The 23067-nt window shown below is 40.1% G+C and overlaps 1 protein-coding gene across 1 annotated transcript in view; it reads right to left on the reverse strand.

The window, feature by feature from the left end:
• The window catches only part of pitpnm3 (PITPNM family member 3), an 89326-nt gene extending 67370 nt beyond the window's left edge, over positions 1 to 21956 (reverse strand). Inside the window, 2 exon segments of the mRNA XM_068317006.1 lie at positions 9600 to 9695; positions 21474 to 21956. Of these exon segments, the coding sequence (XP_068173107.1) occupies positions 9600 to 9695; positions 21474 to 21498 (121 nt within the window). The 5' untranslated portion in view covers positions 21499 to 21956.
• Positions 21957 to 23067: the final 1111 nt, after the last annotated feature.

The raw sequence follows: 23067 nt of genomic DNA on the forward strand, positions 1-23067 counted from the left end.
CAGACCAATATTCTAGACCAAAGCCTTCTTTCTCATTGAATGTAACCTTGAGTTTGTCATAAAAGCTCTTCTCTAACTCACGCTTTTTTCATGTTGAGAAACTAAAGCCCTCTGTGTTTACATATGGTCTTATGAGAATACACCTATAATTCAATGTGTTTACATTGTGTTATTTATGTTCATTATTCTTTTTAAATCAGTTTTTATCCCTGCAATCACGCCAGCATTTAATTACCGTCACCTCTTGGATCCTCATCAGACTTTCATCTTTACTCTAATGTTCTTACAAATAAACTTGTCCTGTGTGAAACGCAGCAACAGCTTCATTTTACCTACAACTTGTAGCAGTGTTTACATTGATTACACTGATAATAAATAATCAGTGAATGACCATCACCAGTGGCCTTAGGCGTGGAATGAAAAAGCTCCAGATGTCAGTGGCACTTTGTGACATTCAGCCCAGAAATGTTAAATTAAACATTAAACATAGATTTTTCTGAGCTACTGAAGAACAAAAGGTCAAAGGATAAGGTCTTATTATAGCTTTATGGTTTTATTCACAAAAATTTTACAACAATCAATCAATGATCATCAGTTTCCTTGATTTAAAAAAAAAATCACGGCAAAACAAAACCAGCATAATCACTGCTGAATTAACATGTACATGTTTAAGAAATCTAAGACATAATGGGCCCAAACAATTTAATCAACCGTTAACATGTTTCGTGTCAATGAAACATCACAGGATGTTAACAGAAGACTGAGTAAATCCTCTGGATGATGAATCTTACTAGGATACATTCTAGAAACACTGAAATCTGACAAAGGTCCTGATTAATTTACTCTCCCTCAGACCTGTCAGATGCAGGTAGGATAGAAGTGAGTAAAGACGGAGGGGAAACGAAGAGGATGGTGTGGATTACAAATACTGATGAAGATCGGTGTTCCTTTGCAAACAGCTCAGAGAAACTAACAAAGAGAAATGAGATGTTCTTGCTCTTGGTCTGTACTTCTATCCCAGAGAGAGCCAGCTTTAGTTCCAAATCCAAAGATCAATGGCAAATTTGAAATAGACACCCAAAAAGAGGCCCAATTGTAAGTAAAAGAACATCAGGATGACAGGAGGAAAGAAATATTCATTGTTTTGCTTATATTTTTGCAGGAGGGAGTATATTTCCTGTTACAATTCTCATCATGTGTGCACAAATGGAGGTATTGATATAAACATTTATTAGTCTCCTAAAAGGATTGATCTGACATTTTTAGAAATGCAATTATGATAATTTTATTGCAACCTGGAGAACCTTAGCTTAGCTAAGTAAACAGGATCAGGACAGGATCAGAGTGAGCTAAATCTCCCAATCAGCATCTCTAAAATTTATGACAAAATGCATTATATTTTGTTTTCTTCAAGAAAATCTGTAGCTATCTGACAATCTGTTGACAGTGAGGTTTTTTTAATAACCTGAATTCATGACTTCTACCAAAAAGGTTTTCCGTCTGGCCTAGCATGCTCAAATTTGCATCCAATCATTGTTCAGAGTTGAACACAGCACCAAAATGACCTTACATCCTTCTAATCAATATATGTCCTACTTACATACAAAATGTGGTTTATTTCCCATATCAATTTATTGTAGAATCAAACTGAGGATGCAGCTGACATCACTAATTTCCCTTCATGTCCATTCCCCTTACTATTCAAAGTCATGTAATTACACAATGAATCAGTACTAAGGCACAACAAATTTGTCAGCGCACGTCAATGACACAACAATGTGACAACTGAGTTGGCCTATCCTGATATAAATAATGACATTTTTCACTGATCCACACAAGGCCATGTTGCTTCATATGTGTGACATGTAAATGGAGGTTGAGCGATGATAGGGGGCTGAATGATGGAGCCATGAGAGATACTAGCAGCACGCTGGGCAAAGCAGAAACATGATTTTTCATTTTTTTTCACTACAGGCATGGATGGAATGAAAAGAGGAAAAGTGAGCAATCCTGTTGAGCAGGAAACAGTGAAACATTACGCTGAGAAGTTCCTCACAAATAAATAAACACACATTATGCCTATGAGACTTAACATTTAGAATTCCAGGAAAAGAAAAAAAGTCTCTGCCCTTATTACACGCCTCATTTGATCATTTCTTAAATAAACGCATTCTATTGTGAGATTAAAATCAAGCCATTGTCCTCTTCTGAATCTTTTTGGCCACACATTTCTATTCAGAAAGAGACACAATGTTAGAGAAAGCCATATATTTTCTCTCAGGGACAGCACAAAACAAAGCCACATTATTCTGGATGAAACATAATATCTGGTTTCCTCAATCCCGCTGAGATTTTCTAGAAATCTAGTGAAGATGAGATGGTGCTGTTGGCAAAGTAAAGACACAAAACATGGGACAAACACTGGGCATTGTTGGCTTTCTATCTGTAAAGCGCTTTGAAATGTCTTCAGATGTGATTAAGGGCTATATAAATAAAAGCTGATTGATTGATTGATGATTAAAACGTGTAACCATTTTCTGGAATAGTGACAACTTATTCATTCATTCTTTCATTTTATATAGCTTCATTCGCTGTCACAGGTTACAGGGTTACCTGGGGGCGTGGAGCAGGGTACACTCAGAGCACGACGCCAGTGCACTGTCACATATAGACAGACAAACACGCACAAACACACTCACACCTATGGATAATTTGAGACTGGCCAATTCAATCAATTAAATTGGGTTTTCTGAGCCGGAGAACCCGGAGAGAACCCACGCAGACACGGGGAGAACATGCAAACTCCGCACAGGAGCGGGACTCGAACCTGGCCTTGCTGTGCAGCTACAGTGCTACCTACTGTGCCACCGCGCTGCCTATAATGGCAATACATATATAAATATACTGTATGTATAGACAAGCAGTCCTCAAGATATGAACATCCAATATATAAAACATACGAACGGCACCATATCCAACTGCTGTAGTTGCCTTTTCTGCCACAACCCCCTCCGAGCAGCATAACATTAACACCCTATAGGTTAAGATTGCATGTCATGTCATGTCATGTCATGTCATGTCATGTCATGTCATGTCATGTCATGAGGTAGAGATATAAAAGTTACATTACGGTACTCCAGTACTTTTTTTCATTTATGTGTTGTTTTTATGTCCTTTAATTGTTTCTGGTAAGTCTTAGGGAATAGTACTTTCATATTTAGAGCAGTAATGACATTTAAATGATTTCAAATGGTGAAATTTACCGTACTAAATAACAACTTGTAAACAACTCAGCTTTACGAGCAGCCAATTGTGGTAGTAGCTCGAGGACTACCTGTAAATGCATGTCTCTCTTCACATCAGCCTTTATTCTAACATTTTTGTATTCTTCTTTTACCAATTTGAACTTCAAATGACTTCTTATCTGTCTTCATTGGAGTACTCACACACAAGAGCACCAGTTTGTGTATTGCACAGCAGATAAACTGGATTTTGACCTGCCGCTAGTGGAAAATTAACATATTGAGTGCGAGCAGTGGGAACACGAGAGTTGGCCTGGTGACGACGCCCCTCACTATCAACACTTTGATCTTTCAGAGTGTTTGCATGTGGAGTGATGTTTGTTGCTCTGACGGAGGTACATTTCTGTTTTCATCGTCACTGCAGGCCAGAAAGGGGGCTGCCATGATGTGTGGAGGCTTTGCCAGTGGCAGCTGCACAGCTGACAGAGGACTTGATCAACAGTGATGACAGCATCAAACCATCCATCCAACGGCTGTGCTGCCTCCACTCCACGCTACGCAAACACTGGTTGACACACAACAACACCAGCGGAGGCTCAGTCTTCACTTCTAATTAGGGACACTCACAGAGATGCTGATGGATTTTGTAACAGCATCCCTGTTCTTGCAATGGTATTTATATTAATATTCTATGTGTCAAGTTTAGAATAATTACAATTTTGGCTCACAGGACATTAATTGGAGCATAATTATTACATTATCTGTCCTTAGACCTTTCTTTTATTTGGATGAGAAATAACAGCAGAATTAAAAATGCACATTCATATTAATTTTTTTACTTTTTGACATTTTTCTAGCTTCTCAATTAAATCGGTGTTATGTTGATGTTAAACTGATATTTATTTAAGTGAAGCATTTTTACAAATGACTTGTGATAACTTCTAACCAAACAAACGTCACTGATTCCTTATGTGGATTTCCAATCTTGAATATTCATGACTTGATTTCAGTGCTGTTCTTTAAGCCATATAATACAATCAGGTCAGGAAATAACATCTGTGTGCATCTAAAATGAAATTTTAGTATATTTAAGAATATTGTCCAGCCGTAGTTGCATAAGATACACAAATACATTTTAATATTTTAAATACTATATTATTATTATTTAGCTAATAGTTAGCTTTGTTTTATTAATCAAATAATAAAACAGATGATGATGAATAGTCAAGAAAATGCATAAAGCACAATCAGTGGTGGTAACAGTCACGGTTCTCCTTTTTAGCAGGAAGCTGGGCTAACTCCTGACAGTCTTCATGCAATTTCAGGGTTTTTGGGTTTTGTTTTGTTTTTTCAGGTCCACTGGGCTACATAGAGCGGATGAAAACATTCATCATAACCACATAAATAAAACTCCCCCAAGCTTATTGTGATGGTTTGAGCGGTAGTCCTATATTATGACAAACGGGTCCTCAATCACCCTCCAGCCTGAATTTTTCACCTTCTCTTTACGTCAAACGGCCGAAGTGACTCCTTTGTACAGACAATGTTAAAACAACCAGAGCGTTTATGCAAAGCCAAGATGGAGAGTTTGAGTTAGAAACTCACTGATGCCTCACTGCAGTTAGACTGCAGTGAGGTATCATTTAAACAACTCTGCAATGACTCAGTCCTGGCTTCCCTTGTAAGGAAGACGTTCTTCATGCTGAGCGCATGTTTATGTTTGGAGTCATTTACTTTGCTGCCTTTCTTATAGGCCTGAGCGCTCCTTTCACCCCACAGGCAATAGAGTACCACAGCAAATGTAAGTATTAAAGAAACAGTCGAGATACCTCTGCTGCTGCTCTTTTCTAGGTAGATATTTTTCCTCCAAAAATGGATTTTTGTTGTATTTCATCTTTCAGTGAGGCTCCTTCCATAATGAAGGCCCTTTGTTGATCCAAACAGCCTTGCTTTCATTCATTTTGAAGGGATAAAAGGATGCTTTTCAAATTCAGATCCCCTGTGGTGAACCGCATTTGTACCTCATGGCAGATGGAATCTTTGAAAATCAATGACAATAACATGACAGAGATTATGGAGGCAGCAAACCAGACAAGACAAAAATGCTTTACTAGTTTTAATTGGCAGATTTGTGTAATCTTAAATCTTTATGCTACAAATTTGCAATAACAGTTATATAGTATAGTTTATGTTTAGAAAGAAATCTACTTCATTGTCCCCATGGGGTAATTATTTTTTTACTCTTACTATATGTTTTTGTTAAACATGCATATATATGTGTGTGTACAGGCCCCCGAAACAAGCACACACACAAACCAGGGGCCTGCAAGCATGCAATTTATACCGTGGCAGGCAAGAGCGACGGGCAGGTGCGCCTAGGTGAGCAGCTTGTGAGTTGCCGTGCCTTGCTCAAGGGCACCTCGGCAGTGCTCAGGAGGTGAGCTGACGCCTCCCACGCTGGCAGTGGGAGGCGGCTCGAGGCGACTGATGTTTTGGCCAACTTGGGTCTTGAACCAGTGACTTCCGATCCCCAGCCCAAGACTTAGTGGACTGAGGTACTGCCACCCCCAAACATATACACTGCTCACAAAAATTAAAGGAACACTTTTTTAACTGGGCCTGGCATGAAATCAGTTAAACCTGTCTGATGATTTTCTGATTGGTTAAGCAGCTGAGGGCATTGTTAAATCACTTTCAGCTGTATTGGTGTTCATGATATGAACAACAGGTGCACTACAGTGGCAACTTTTAGAAAACCCTCAAAACAGGACTGGTTTTACATGTGGAGGTCATTTCAAGTTTCTCCCTCTTGATCTTTTTTGGCTGGTTTTCCACTCGTGCTGGTTTTGCCTTAAGTAATTATCTCTACTGGCAGTATGAGGCGATTCCTTAACCCTACAGAAGTTGCACAGCTCGTCCAACTTCTCCATGATGGCACATCCACACGTGCTGCAGCAAGAAGGTTTAATGTGTCTCCCAGCACAATCTCCAGAAACTGGAGGAGATTTCAGGAGAATAACTGGTGGTTATTCTTGGAGAGCTGGACAGGGCCGTAGAAGATCTTCAACCCATCAGCAGGACCGATACCTGCTCCTTTGTGCAAGGCAGAACAGGCTGAGCACTGCTTGTGCACTACAGAATGACCTCCAGAGGGCCACTGGTGTGAATGTCTCTACCAAACAATCAGGAACAGACTTCCTGAAGGTGGCCTGAGGGTCCGACGTCCTGTAGTGGGCCTTGTTTCCTCCTAATGCATGACAGTGCCCGGTCTCACGTGGCAAGAGTACGCAGACAGTACGTGGAGGATGAAGGAATTGAAACAATTGAATGGCCTTCACGATCTCCTGACTTAAACCCGATAGAACATCTGTGGGACATTATGTTTAGGTCCATTAGGCGCCACCAGGTTGCTCCTCAGACTGTACAACAGCTCAGGGATGCCCTCATACAGATCTGGGAGGAAATTCCACAAGACACCATCCGTCATCTCATTAGGAGCATGCCGCGACATTGTCAAGCATGCATACAAGCTCGTGGGGGCCACACAAGATACTGAAAAGCATTTTGGTTGCAGAAATTAAGTTTTTGAAAAAATGGACTAGCCTGCCACATCTTCATTTCACTCTGATTTTAGGGTGTCTACACAAATAAGCCCTCTGTAGGCTGAAGACTTTTATTTCCATTAAAAGACTTGGCATCCTTTTGTTCCAAAGACATTGCCGTATCGGTATTTGTATAGATATCCAACTTCATATTGAGATCTGATGTATCTAATGTGTTTCTTTTAAGTGTTCCTTTAATTTTTGTGAGCAGTATATAAACATACATGTGTGTGTGTGTGTGTGTGTGTGTGTGTGTGTGTGTGTGTGTGTGTGTGTGTGTGTGTGTGTGTGTGTGTGTGTGTGTGTGTGTGTGTGTGTATATATATATATATATATATATACACATACACACACACATATACCCACTTCTTCCGATGTTACGGGTCGTGGGGTGCTGGATTCTATCCCAGCTGGAGGTGTGCGGTAAGGAACAGTCCAGGCAGGAAGGACACCAATGCGCCCGGAGTGTTGGACAAATCAAATTTTTATTTGATTTGTCCAAAGTTAAAAACTTCTAGCAGCAACTGTTACTGTCACAAATTAAGTGTTATACAAACAAGAATGTGTTAAAGTAGTAAAATGACAGCATGACATTTTAACACTTCTGTTTTGCACATATTAATGAAATCAACTAGGACATGATAATAAGGAAGTCATGAGGGGCTGGTGGCTACTAGGATAGATCCAGACCAGCTGTTCCTGCTTCCAGTCTTCACGTTAAGCTAAGCTAACCATCTGTTTGCATGTTGACTGTACAAACAAAGGCTGACTCATGTAACTCAAATGACATGAAAAGCAGCCATATGCAATAGAAACAGCTGGTCATTTTTTAAAAGTTGTGCAGTGTCTTCCCATGGCTTCCAATTAAAAGAGACTAAAGAGGTCCCTGTCTCGTGCTCCCTTCACACCCACTGCAGACATTTCACAGCTGAGGGTCGCATCTTGAGCTGCAGATAGTGTCGGGATGATGAGGTACATCTGCTCATACAAAGCATTTGCACATCTATTTTCACAGCAGATCCTCAAGATTGACAGGTACCGTGAATTTAGTTTCCCAAAATGCACTTGGAGCAACTCATGTCTCTGCTGTCTGACAGCTGAGATAAGAATAAATATATCATGGATTTCAGAGAGTGTTCAGTCAACAAGTGTTTCTTGGGCTGAATGCAGAAGGGAAAGAGGGTGAAGGGAAATCCAAGTTTTGTGAAGGGAGTTCATGAAAGATTGAAGCAGGAGGAAAAGAAATTAGATTAAAATGACTGAATAACAGGAGAATGGAAAATCTTTTAATGGAATCTCCACACACAAAAGTAAAAATGGAGGTGAATACACTCCAGATGACCACATATCATTTATAGTAATTTTTCACACCAGGCACTCTCAACACATCCATGATTGCAGAAATTATATGAAATCAGAACATGTTATAATAAAAACCCTAAGTGGGTAAATTTGTAGCTCTATCATCATTCTCTTGTGAATAAGCACTCGTAGTGAATAACTAGTGTCCTAAGTGTCCAACTTAATCACTGAAGAAGTCCCACTGGGACTATGAAAAGGATTGTAGTAGATATGTAGTTCACAAGTGTGTCTATTTCTGGTAAGTCTGACATCTTGAATAAAACAAGAGTGTCCACAAGTGGAGCAGACAGGAAAATTGCTTTGAATCAACTCACACAGTTACTACAAGACCCTTCTGTTAGCCGCTCTTGAGGGTGTGTTCTACAATCTGATTCTCTGAAGTCAGATTTCATTCGGGCACAAAAAGTCAAATTCAAGTTAAATGATATTCCTATAGACCAGAACCGACGCTAATGGGTCCCGTGATTTGTTCACTGCAGCTGTCCTACATTTGCAAGGCTTTTAATACAGAAGGTTAATAGGTCTTTTTTCAACTATTGGAACTTAACGCTCATCAACCTTGAGTTTCCCATAAACTTAACATTTAAGAGCTCTATAGGGTTTTTGCACATGATGACTCCTCTTTTAGTGGACATAAAACATTAACATGATCAGTCAATTATTCAACAGACAGAAAAGTAGTCTGGAGTTCTTCTAATAATTCAAGCCATTACTCAAGGTAAAAATCCAAAATATCCTCCAGGTCAATTATGGATCATTGTACAGTATTTTTTCTTTGTCTAAAATGTAAAGGAGTCATTATGAAAAACAGTTTTTTTTCTGCTCTCTAAATAAACATGTATGTTCATATTAATAACAGTGTGTTTAAAAAGGTGAGTAAACCCCAAAATTCTTGCGTTTCATTTTTAATAACAACGTGCCGGCTAAGTTACATGTCCGTAGCCCATTAGCTCATTTGAGCAACTTTTAGAGCGGTGAAATTCAGAACCATAGATTAGTTTTGGGCAATAAATTTTAAATACAGCGTAGCTAGATGTCTGACAAATGTGTGAAATTAAATACAAGATAATATGGTACCTTTATGAGAACTAAGGTTGTTCAGTTCTCTGTGCAAAATAAGACATAATAAGATAGTTTCCTAATGAACGAAATCATCAATCAATACATTAAACAGCAGATTAAACAAGATAAATCATTGATGTGTGTGTGTGTGTGTGCGTGCGTGCGTGCGTGTGTGTGTGTGAGCTCTGTTTGTTTTAGTCTTCCTGGCCAATCACATTATGCAGCCATCAATAATGCCTCCTGAGAAGTGCCCACAAACTGTCGAAGAGAAAGAAAAACCACGGGGGGGGGGGGGGCGAAATGAAAAGGACACAGACAATGGAGTACCAACCTCTGGCATCGAAGAACTCCTCGTCTGAGCTGTCGACTGATTCTTGTGCTATGTTCTGCAGACACCAGTGTGTGGCGCTGTGCTTTCGGGACGATCCTGTGGGTCAGAAAGGAAAAATAAGACATTCTGCTTTTCCACTGGAATACAGTCAAAGTCACTATTCTCCCATCTCTCGGATGGACTAATTAACTGTATGCATATTTTTGCCCTTTAGTTACTCTTTAAAAACTGCACAATGAAAAGCAAAGTGTGTTTTCCCTCAGTGGGGAAAGATGGCCTTTAGAGACTCACAGCAGGTGAGAAGGTCCAAATGAACTTCTCTATGCATGGTGTCGTAACACACAAGTGTCTCAGCAAGAAAGCCAGTAGGTCTTTTTATTGACCTTCAGATACAACAGCATGGATGAAAGGAGATTTACAGCATGTTCTGTTCCCTCTGTAGAACCCAGATATAAAACCACTGCGAACAACAAAGAACCATCACAAAGGATGTCTTGAACGTCCATGATGCACAAAAAACAGTTTGAGGAAATTGCAAACACACAAAGCCAAACGGAACAATAGACCGTGTTTTGCAATTATCCACAAAATTTATTTCTCTTGATACGAAAGGAGTACAAGAATTTTTATATAACCAAGTTCGAAATCTGGCTACATCCCACGCATGTGCAGAAACATAACAGATTACCCTATCTTATATCTCAAATATGTACACACTACAAGATTCAAAAGTAATGAAGCATCACACACTTGATTTCATCAAGAATGTGTGCGATCTCTTGAGACATAGACGTGTATGGAAAAAAAAATGACTGACGGAACTTACTGTAGTGGTCGTCCTACTTCTCACTCCGTTTAACAAGATGGATTTAGAAGCTGGTTACACAGATTATTCAGTGGAACATATAATAATGTAATAAATACCACTGAGTTCCCACGAATAAAACCACCCAGCAGCTCATAAAATACTTCACATGATCCCCATTCTTACCTGCTCTAATATTTGAAGCTTACATTCACACAAACTTTAGAATGCATGACTTATAAATAAACTTGAATTTCTTCATTTGGTAGTCTTCGACGTACAAACACAATTGGTTTCCAAGAGGTGGTTCCTAAGTTAAATTGTTTGTAGGTTGTCATTTATTAAATTTCATTTTAATAAAGGTCATTTCAATGTCGTTTCTATTCTAAATACAAAAGTACTATTCCCTAAGACGTACTAGAAACAGTTACAAGATATAAAAACAACACATAAATGAAATAAAATACGGTAGTATTGTAATGTAACTTTTTCATCTGACAAGGAGAATAAGACGTTCTAGAAGTAAACTCTTATCATGGCCAATAACTTTGGTAGAAGCTGAATCTATACACAGTATTCTATTCTTCCTCCTCAGTAACTCTAGTCCTCAACAGACTGTTCTCCAGGGCCTTTGTGAGCCCAGAAACACAACAGAGGTTTAACCCTGTCAAAAAGGCCTCTATCTAATGACGACTGAAGGACTCGGGGAGGGAGCGCTTGTGTGAACATTGATTGTGCTTCAACGAACAAACTGACAGCGGCATTTCTCCTGCATCCTGCACTGCATCACTCCACTGGGTATCCAGCAAATTTGTGTCAAATTAACAGCAGTGGGAGACCTAAAAACACCAAAATGGCACCTTCTCTTTGGAGACGAAAATACACATCAACAAAATGCAGGAAGAAACCATGAATCTCAAATCATAAATTTGACATCATAGGAACATTAGTCTATACATCTGTGCATCATTACACTCAATGCTTTTTCTTCCTTCACTGAATGGGTTAGTATTTCATATTACATCATCATCATCTGCAGTATGTTTTGATCTTTAACACCCATGTTTCTGGTTGTCAGAAAAGTCGAACTTCACCTGGAGCATTAGAGGGAGGAAGCAAGTACGATGCAGCACATAACAAAATATATAGAACAAAAGCAAGGCAATAGAATGGAAATGCAGTCAGAGCAGCTGAACTCATGAGCCCATCTTTAAATGGAGAGTGAGATGAGTGCCCTCAAACTCAGCAGCTGCCATTTGGTGATTAATGTTCCGTGTGCTGCCCCCACGCAGGTGAGCTGACGCAACAGGTAACTGATGCAGCAGAGCTGGAGCTGCTGCGCATTCTGGTTCATTCAGGAAAGTCTTCCCTGATATGTCAGCTGTATAATCTTATTGAATTTGATTCATTTGTGTGGTTGTAAGGACTGTTGAACATATTCTGCTGCTTGTTTCAGGGATAGCTCTGGTTCTCTCTGTCATCGCTTTGGCTCCGACACTGCTTACATTTAATGTAAAAAAAAAAAAAAAAAAAGGTTCTTTTTGGTCGTGCACTTGTCTCTAGACGCTCAGGGAGGCTCAAGGAACAGTATTTGTAGCTTCAAGGAAGGTCAAGCTTAAAAAAAAAAAAACTCTTCTGATAAATAACAAGAAGTCCCTCTTGAGTTAAGGAATTTACACAATTTAAAATAAATAAATCTATTGTTTTAATGCTGCATAACTGGAAAAAAAACATTTTAAATAAGTTACAAAAAATACTTGCATTCGTCTTGCACTACTAAGTCCTTCACTGGAGTGCTTATCGCCAAGCGATACTGCCTTCCCCTCTAGGTTATGGATATGATTGCTGGAGCTCCCTGCAGGGCATTACAGTACAGTATATCCCCAAAGATGCTGAGTGAATGCCTGAGACAACTGAACATTACAATCACACAACCAGCAGGACTGAAAATCAGAGCAGACTAGCAACAAGGAATAACAATATTTAGGTCTGTCCTGATTTTTTGACAACTGCTGACAAGTAAACAATAAAAAGCATATTTCCGGTTCATTTTATCAACTTTTTAGTGTGAAAGAACCCATTCCTTCACACACAGGCCTTGTTTAAAGTATTAGCTTTAATCTAAAAAGAACTGACAATGTTGCAAAATCAGAATCTTCTACATTTTAAAGGAATAACAATCTCAAAAATCTTCCGCCTTCACTTTAGCTGCAAGTATGAAGTTGATTTAAGCCAAAATAATGTCTGCTATTTGAAATTTTTCCCAAAAGATTCAAATGTGGAGAATAAGGTAAGAAAATAAATCAATATCCCTTATCTGTCAGTATTTAAATATTGCTGCTGATGTGTCTGAAACTATGGATCAAAAAGCAGAATCAAATTTTGCTCTCTCTCTCTCTTTGACTGTGAGAACATCTTTCACCCTACAGACAGTAGGGGACGTGAGGTTATTCCTCTGCAACAAACCTTATAAATTATTAATCGAGACTGGATTGTCTGTTTATGCCAAGTGTTAATTTCACACACATTCACATTCAGTACAGACGTGTAAACCTGTAATACGAATGGAAATGTTCTCTTGGAAGGCAATTGTTGAAGATTCAGGATGTTTACAAGAGTAAACTTAAAAAATGGCTTGAGAACAGCTCCATTAGAGTTTATAATTGAACTCATTCATCCATCTATCTACCCCAATAAACATCTGTACTCTGCTAAATCACGCCAAAAGATCTTGGACTGCACATGGAAAATACAAGAGACAGATAGAGCAGGTCCGACATGGAGGATGACGATTTTCATGACAAATAGAAAATAAACTCTAACATCCCACATACAATATTTAAGAATAACACAGTTTGAATGTTTCAGTTTTTAGTCTGATTCAGCGACCCTGGGGTCTCTTGTAGCTGTGTCAGATCATCCATGTGTTCAACACGCAGCTGGCTTTAAATGTGGCTGAATCATTTCGAAGGTTCCTTTCACAGGATGGCACCATTTCCACAAATTGCACAGACGTTCCCCCCAAAAGCTGTACTTGTAAAAATGGCATAAATAGAGATTCAAGTGTGGTAATTCCTGAATCAAGATGGATTATTAAACCTCTGGAGAGGAAATATCAAATCCAGAACAACAGTACAACTACCTCCAATGCATTTACTGAAGCACAGTAATTGCAGAAAAACGAGATTTGCTGCTTGTATTAAATTTATCAACTCAGCAGTGCATCTGCAGCATCTCCGTCTCTCCACACACATCTGATATTTTCGACTGCCACCATCTTTTCCTGTTCAGTGAATATTTAGTCGGAGAAGATGCACCTGCAAAGTGAATGAAGTGTTTGTGTTTCTTCCATCAATAAACCAACATTTATGTTTTTTGCAATATGGGATTTTGAATTTCCAACATTTTCATTCGACAAATGAAAGCCAACCAAATGTGTTAGCTAGTAAAAAATAATAATCAATAGCAGTGAAATACAATTTAGTGTATGTATGTGGGGTTGTTTTTTTTTCTTATTAGCTACTATTGTATATTGTACTACATGCACAACACAGATTATGATGTAAACTTTAGGTGTAAAAGCCACTGATCCCCTTAGCAGATTCATTTCTGGAGACAGTACTCAAAAAGTGCTCAAGATGTTGAGAATAATATGGAGGAAAAATATGAATACCTCCTCCTGAGACACCTCATCTGCTTTGCATCAGGTGGTCTGCATTGATCCTAAAGGAGTCTGTCATTGCCGCCAATGCTTTCTGACCCAGATGGTCTGTAAGCTCCATGAGTGCCAATCTCCTTATTTTTGTAATTAGTTGTATTTGATATCCAAGAATGTAAGCGCCAAGCAACCAACCATCACCCCAGAGTGCAAACTGGGTCATAACAGATGGCTGCCATTAGACAGAGAGGAAGGGCAGAAGGGCTCTCCAGTGACGCAAACCTCCTCCGAGTGATTATTGGACAAGTCACATAAGCAGAGTTTTGATTCTCCCATTAAAAAAAAAGGATATCCAATAATGCTTGCCTTATAAACCGTGCGAGGGGAGGAAATGAGAAGGGCCTCTGCACCACAAACGTACAGTATTAACAAGCATTACCCACGCCTAGAATGGAAATCTCACGAACCCGAAATGTAACTCTAAGAAAGCCACACAGATAGAAAAAGATGACGCTTCAGTCTGCTGGGCCTGTTTAATGTCCTGTGCCCAAAAGGAAAACAATAAAGTCTGTCTGTTCCTCTGCGAGCTGGAAATAGCTATTAATAGCCTGTCGTCTAATTTAATTAAACCTCATTTCTGCACACAGTTAAAATCAATCTATGCACCCAGTTAGAGCCATAGATGAGATTGATCTGTCCTAAAAAATTGTGAATATGCCATAGATTGTCCTTGCAGACATTAACCTCTGGATTCTATTTAGCTGCACTGCAGCTGCACTGATCAGCATGTACATCGATTGTTGATGGACTGTTACATTATGGGGAGGGTAATAATCAGGCTCACAAAGCCTGCAGACGCTTCACTACTGTCAGTACCATAATGGCAGCATATAGTACTGTACATCCCGGCTGCAGATGGGGACTCTTATCAAGTCGAAGCTTTGCTGATATAAAATTTGATTGTTGGGTCTTAAAGTGGATACTGTTCTAAAATCTAAATTTTGGTGCATGATTGAAGTATTTGCGTGTGATTTGGGAAGATGGGGGAACAACAATGCTTGATGACTGACATACATATTTTTCAATTTAGTCTTCTCAACAACTTTTAAAAAGAGCTTGTTCACTACATTCACCAGTGACTAACTGTTGCTGGGGCTTTTTCCTTCAAGTAAATCCATAAGAAAGTTAGGAGTGAATCAAAACAGTTGAATCCTTGTACTATTTGAGGCCAGCCATGATGTACAGATTAGAGACAGGAAGCTGAGCTGGAGGTGGTGGATATGAAGATGTTGAGGTTCTCTCTAGGAGTGACCAGGTTGGATAGGATCAGAAATTAAATTTATCAGAGGAACAGCCAAGGTGAGATGTTTAGGAGACAAAGTTAAAGAGAGCAGACTTTGTTGGTTTGCAAACATCCAGAGGAGAGATGTTCAGTAAGTTGGTGAAATGATGATGAGGATGGAGCTGCTGGGCATGAGGAAGACCAAAGAGAAGATTGATAGATGTGGTGAAGGAAGACATGAAGGCGGCGGGTGTTAGAGAGGAGGATGCAGAAGACAGAATGACATGGAGAAGGATGACAGTCTGTGGTGACCCCTAACGGGACACACCCAAAGGAAGAGAAGAATACAAAAAATATTCAGCTAATATCATAAAGCAAAAACCTACCATGTGTCATCATCTGAGAAGCTCAAACCACCAAATACAGTATTAATGTATCATTGCTTGAACAATTTTTTCATTCATTCCTCTTTACTACCCGTTTGCTTCAACAATTATTTCAAGCAATTATCCAATTGCTGCTTAATTTCTGTTGAAGAACATTTCTAATAATCTTCTGCTGTGAGAATTTTCCAAAAAGCCGGCTGACAGAGTGAAAGAAATTTCAACAAGAGGCTCATGACAGTTGCTTCCAACTCAGAATGCATGAGCGTACTTACATTTTTTTTCATGCTGGCGCATCCATTTAAATGTGAAGCAGGAATTAGAGCACTGAGCAATATTGCTTTCAAAAAAGCCTATTTCAAAAATTCTAAGCGCATCTTTGTTGCCAGTAAAAGCAGAAAGGAAAACCGTTCATTTTTGTGCTCTACTTTATCCAGAAACCAGTGTGACGTCAGGACATTCTGCAGAGACAAACAACAAGTGACCACATCCAGGTGAGCCTGGATGTGGTCTAGCAGGAATAGCAGGAAGCCTGTGTGCATTGTGATCAGCTGGGTCCCAGTGTGCTTCCCCGTGACAAACAGCTATTAAATTTAAATTAACAGTGTTTTGTATGATCAAATAAAATAACAGAGGTCACTTGCTGAAATCATCCGCGGACGTCTCTGAAGAATCCAGAGAACATTGTGGTGCGGCTTGTGTTAACAGGCTGTCTGGAGAGTATTTGACAGCCTGATAACAACACAGCAGCTACAGCAGAGGAACACACCCTATTAAGTATTCAGGTTATCTTAAATTGTGTGACAAGACATGAGTATGAAGAATCACAATCACAAGGCTAACATTCATTGTTAGCATTCACTTTTCTGGCAAGCACAAAAACACAAGGATGCAGAGAGAAGTAGGAAGAGCATTTATCAGAGTCCTTCAGTTCTATTTTTAGCTTGTTGCTGAATCCCAGTGAAACAGCAGGTAAGCTACCCATTTATATTATGAAGACAGCAAATGAAAAAACACTTTTTTTCCCCCAGTAAATGTTAGGCGCACTAACAGTAAAATGGAGTAATATATCACATTGAGCCCCGTACTTGTCATGAAATCATCGGAAGGATGAACAGTTGGGGTTAGTCGGGTTCTGGTAGGGGGGATGACAAAGACCAGAGGTGATTAGAAAAGTTCTTAAAGACATTTCCAGAACATTTGAAGTCACAGCTCAGGCAAGGAGGGGGATGTAGCCCGGAGCAGAGACAAACAGGCACGCGGCGACGGGTTCTGCTTTGAATTCCCACACCAGCTGCTTGAAATATGGGGCTCATTAAAAGATGCACCCACCTCAGTGGCCAATAAAGACTGGGATGTTCGCAGCTGTGAAAGTGTTTGAATGAGAATCAGAGCACAACAGAACAATATTTACACCCCGGGAGCAACATCACAGACATTAATGCTCTTTTAAGTTTTCTTCACGCCTCCTTTATTTTGAGGGCTGAAGCTCAGCACAGCCCTAATTTTCAGTTCGTTATTAGTCTGCTCAGATATTTTCCAGAATTCAGGATCACAACATGAGTCTCTCTGCTGTTTTGATTGACAGTCAGTAAATCTGACTGTTAAAATGTGACAAGAAGGCAATGAAGGTTACATAACTCTGACATGTTGGTTATTGTACCGATTAATTTTTTTTTTAAAAAGTCATTTACATCAACAATTTTTTCCTCCCACAGTCCCTACTGGAGAGATTTTGGTCACACGTGAATGAAGGCAGAAAATCTGAATTTGAATTAATAAGCATGGAATTCCCTGCAGACCATAATTGAAAATGACCGAGATAAAATCAGCATGCTGAAAGAGAAAGCCATAAAATGAAAGTGTGTTCCGGCCATGATGGTGAGACTCTGAATGTTCTCTTGAGCGCTACTCGACATATTCCACTGTGAACCCGGGTCAAGCAACACATGATGACGCACTGCATGCTTGAGCTATGACTGTACTGAGGGTAACCGCACACATGATACACGTTGCCATCAATCTGCCGGTACATCACATGGTCCAGGTGGAACTGATGAAGTAATGTGAGTCTCACAGTCAAGTTTCCATTAGCAAGTGGATTTTATGGTAAGACTCAATACAAAATAATTAAGATTAACTGCAAAGTCATCCTGCTGCATCTGTTGAGAATGTAAATAATCAGTCAACCACAACACGACTGCTTGCTTAATCTTTGAGCAGAATAAACTTTTGGTCACACACGTTTTTCAGTAGATAACACAGCATAGGACACAGTCTGATTTCAGATTCAGTCTGTTACCATTTTTAGTGATATTGACAATGTCAAAATGTAAGAGTACTCCATCATTTTTGGGCCGGACTCTTTTATCATTGATGGACTCACATTATTAAAAAAAAGATCAAAATCAATGGAGCTGAACAAGAAATATCTCCACTTTTATTCCACATATTCTCCTTTCATGTCAAACCCTGACACCATCAAACCCACAATGCAACTAGACAGCTCAGTCTGAAAGAAGCCACAAAATATGACTTGATCCGGTTTGTGCACAGAATTAAAAAGATTACAGCTGGTAATCAAATCGTTGAAGCTCACATTTAACTGGAAAGACTAAATACCAAAAAGTTGACATCATATTTAGTCTGTACTGAAATGACCAACAGGCCAACTCTGGTTTCAAACAGCAGCACTTGTGATTGGGGAAACTCTCAAAGTGATTCTGGCAGCTTTCATTCCTTTCCTTGCGACGAGCTGAGGCCCACGTCAGTGGTGAGGATGTATAATGTGAATAATGAGATGAAGCTCTCTGAGTCGCTTCACACAGAGCTGTACGCTACGACCACGTAGCGCACGATCATCTTTTAACTTGAGCCATGGCATGAGAGATTCACGACACATTTCTGGATAAAGCAGTTATTTGTGTCTCACTGAAGAAAGTAGAGACCGCCCAAAACTTTTTCAGACCTTGATCAATGTAAACATCCGACTATCCCCTAGGAGCATTTAATAGTGCATAGTTAGCCTTTTCACCCGCCTGCCTCAGACAGGAATGTTGTGTCTTTATTTACCTCAATGTTTTGCATAAATATTACAAAGGCATAATGGGAGATCACTGTTGTTCCACCTCTGAGCTGCTGCTGAGTTCCACCTCTGACATTGTAGAAACAATGTCTGTATAAAAGGAGCAAACTGGTGAGGCGGTAGGATGGGAGGGGTGAGATTTATGACTTTGGCTAACTTATGACACACAAACGAGTGATTTAAAAAGCAAAATTTAGCAGTTAGCAGCTAATTTGATCTTTGAACTATTGTATCATCTCTTCAAATAAGGAAATGTTTGAAGACTTTTGGGGTCCATGTTAACATGAATATAGAATATGCTGGATATAATGTTGCAGTCATAGAAACATGGCATCATGGGATACTTATACAAGAGCTTAACTAGAAGATACAGACAACACATCTTTACCCATTTTAATGCACCTAAAGATGTATTAATGATAGTTTAATGAGGAGTTGATGCAACCCAAAACCTCAATGTAGCGCTGTTTCAATTAGCAGTTTGTAAAAATATTTAAACAAAGAAAGAAATGCATTAACTGAGGATACAACTGCAATTTCAGAGGCAGGGGAATTTTAAAGCACAAACCACACTGAATAAAATCACCTCTTTCTGCAGCACATGCTGTCGCCACTAAGAGTAATAGCCTAATGATCTGACACTTCATTGATTCCTGCACAGAAATTCACTTTCCAGTCTTGTTGCATGGGAAAGATAGGAGCACAAAAGTCACATACAGAACAGATAGCCTTTACTTGGAAAATATGCAGTCAATGCTCTACTGCTCTGCATCTGAGCTGATGCATACAGGGGAAATAAATCAAGGACCTCTGGCTGAAGAAAACTGCCAGTACATTTATCAGGGTTTTACACCCATGTGCTATTCTTTGACACTTAAGCTTATGATTTATATACATCCTTTAAATAGTGACATTGTCCCTTTGTGTTATATTTTATCCAGTGTCTGATAATTAAAATAAATAATTCCCTTTTGCATCAAAAAAATAATCATCAGTCAGTAGTACACATCCTTAAGTAGTGTTAACCTAAATGCAACAGGTTACACCTCTGAGTGGAAAAATAATCTATAAATAATTATCTAACCTCACTTCACAGGGAGCTCCTTGGAAATCAGTTACCATGCTGTGGCAAAAACTGGCAATAGATCCCTAAAATAAGTCCCTTTATCCAGATCAACTGTAAAATGCACTCACAGGGTTTGAAGTGCACAAATGATTTATTTCTTGGCCCAGTTTAAGAAATACCGTTCTCTATTTTAGGACTGCTTTGTGCTTCTTGGTCATGCTTGAGTTTTGTGAGCACTCCTGAGTCTAAATTGCCTAAATGCCTTTATCCAACAAATAGCCAGTCCCTTGTTATTTAACTCACCACAATCAGCAAGTACTGAGGACAAAATGACATGTGCCAGTACGCCACTGCTGGGGCAGCGAAACCGTGATCATCCCACTGGCCCCATTGGAGGTAGGCCAGCCCAATAAACAAGTGATGTGGATCGTTTGCTATTTCATAAGTCATTCTTTGCCAAAGGAGGAAAAAAAAACATTATATTTAAACTGAATGAACAAATGTAAAAACCCAGAATCAGGACATATCTGCCTGCTGCACCTCAGAACCTGCTGCTATGGCAGAGATCACCGGCTCTACACAATAAAGTCATCTGAGGTACAATGGACCTCACCTCACCTCGGTGTGTGTGTGTGTGTGTGTGTGTGTGTGTGTGTGTGTGTGTGTGTGTGTGTGTGTGTGTGTGTGTGTGTGTGTGTGTGTGTGTGTGTGTGTGTGTGATGAACCTCCACCTACCTAAGAGACTATAGAGCCTGCAGCCTTTGAGTTGTTGTTGTTCTGTTTGTAATATAACGATTTAATTAAGATAATAATTAAAGGTTAACAGAGAACAACGCCAGGGTTGTTAAATTTGCATAAAACACAAACTATCCATGCAGGCATATTCTCAGACAGACAGTGGTGCTTTTTTTGAAAGACTTTAAATTATAATAGCTCCTGTCCTGTCCTGTGCAGCATCCTGCTGACAAGTAAACAAATAAACAAACCAATGGACAGGAGTGAAGCTCTTCAGCAGCTTATCACAATCCACAACCCACCCATCCTTGCATTGTTGGTTCTCACTTATCCTTAGTAAGTCATTTTTGTATTTTATTTCTGATGCTGAGAAGAAAGCACAAAAAAGAATAAGTTGCGACCAGACTTGACCTGAGAATTTCAGCCGCACGTTTGCCTTTCCCTAATAGTCACATCCTGAATTTCAATAGGTGCTGCTGAAAATAGTATCATCCCCCGTGTAGCGATGGGGAGCAGCAGTGGTACCTCACAGAGACGCGTTTCCAGCTGAGAGGCGCGACCAAAAAGGTCTGTAGTTGAGCGGGTCACTAACGGATTTGGTCAATCCTTTGTTTTGGGGGTTTGTTTGTTTTTTTCTAGATGGAATCGGATTCTGAAAGGACTCACATTTCGTTGCAACACCTGCACAGACACACAAAACGCAAACAGGACGGACTGACCGAGTGACTCGGGGACAGACAGAAGGGAGAATTTGTTGAAGATCTATTTTGGCTGCCGCGCATTCCTGTGCGTCTGTGCGCAGCGACGAGACGCACGTCCCTACCTGTTAACACCAGACCACACGTTCAGAGCCCGCTCACCTTTCCCTCTTGTCTCCTTTGACATAGTGTCCTCTCTGTCTGCAGCCAGTCGGCGTGTCTTGATTCAGCCGCTTTGACAGTGTTAGTTAAGCAACGACTCCTCTTCCTCGGTCCCTCTCCTTGCCTGCCGCAGCTTGACGCCCGCAGACGGACGCAGTGTGAAGCAGGCGCGGGGAGCTACAGCCGTCTTGTCGGTCCCCTCTCACCGCGAGAAGGCAAAAGGGAAAGAATCCAAATCAGTGGAATACGCAGCGGTGCTCTCCTTCACCTGTGTCAAGTCCCTCCGAGCATCGACCGTCCTGCGCCGCAGACATACTTTGGGTATTTGTTGCATCTGTGCGGACTTACGCTCACATGTCATGCCCACCCAACTCCCGTCCTCTCGTCTCCCACGGTACCGCTAACATCAGCCGGAGTTCCGCGCTCAGCTCCGCGCCGTGACTCGACTGCCTCCAGCGGTGCGCGCACGTCCGCAGCTGCTCAAGGGCGTCTGTCCTGCTTCCTAACGCCGCTTCCTGACGCTAAAAGGAGAAGCTGAAGAAGTACCCCAAAGGAAACCCCCCCCCCCACACACACACACACACACCCGGCATCTGCACTGACTTCAGAAAGATTGACATGAAATGACTGTAGTTATCTTATGTAATGTCACAGGCTCGGGTCGTTAAATAGTTAAATCAGTTCCACTGAATGAAAGTCATAGTAAAGTCACATTAGTAGCTCAAGCTCTACACTCAGGGATTTCCCTCTAGTGTTTTTTTTTTTTTTTGGCACACTTTTTGAAAGCCTTTTCTCTATTTTTAAAGTGGTTGTACAGCTAGAGTAAATTTAGGTATAATAAAATGGATACAAGGTATGACTCATTCTTGTGAGTGGTTATAAGTCAGAATCCTGGTTTTACAGAAGTAGTCCAACTAAACCCAAAAGACTGCTCCTTTCGGTGTAACGGTTCTCACTTTAAAAAAAAAAAAATACTGGAAGAAGGAGATCTGGGATACTGCTCATCTACACAGTGCCACATTTTGTGCACAGGGACAGGACAGGGGCACTTCAGGAACCAATCAGATTTTAGGTGGGATTAGTGACCCTCTAGTCCCATTCCGTGATCCATCCATGCCGGAATATGTCTGTCCATCCATCCATCCATCCATCCATCCATCCACCCATCCATCCATCCACCCATCCAGTTTCTTTTAGCTGACGTGATCACAATTGTTTCTTTTAACCATCAAACAGTGGAGCACCTGGTGTCACCATAGTTACTCAAACCAAAGGGAAAATCTTCGGGGCTTTAACTCAAAGATGAAGACTGAATTCTTTCTTATACTTATTTCACTTAGAGATAAAAGAGAAAGAAACCAGATGAATCATTATCATTCATATTTAAACCCAGCTGTGAGAGCCGATCTTATCTGACAGATGCTTTAACTAAGGGGTGCCTCTAATTCATTTCTAAGATTATCTCAACCTGCACTACTGCAACACTTGACCTAAATTGCTGCAGAAAAGGTTTTCTCACTGCCGCACATATAGTGTAAATAATCATGATAGAATTTTCTGTTTATATCTTCTCTTCTGTCTCACAATCACAGCA

Source organism: Antennarius striatus, chromosome 6, assembly GCF_040054535.1.
Source record: "Antennarius striatus isolate MH-2024 chromosome 6, ASM4005453v1, whole genome shotgun sequence".
In the NCBI taxonomy this organism is placed as follows: Eukaryota; Metazoa; Chordata; class Actinopteri; order Lophiiformes; family Antennariidae; genus Antennarius; species Antennarius striatus.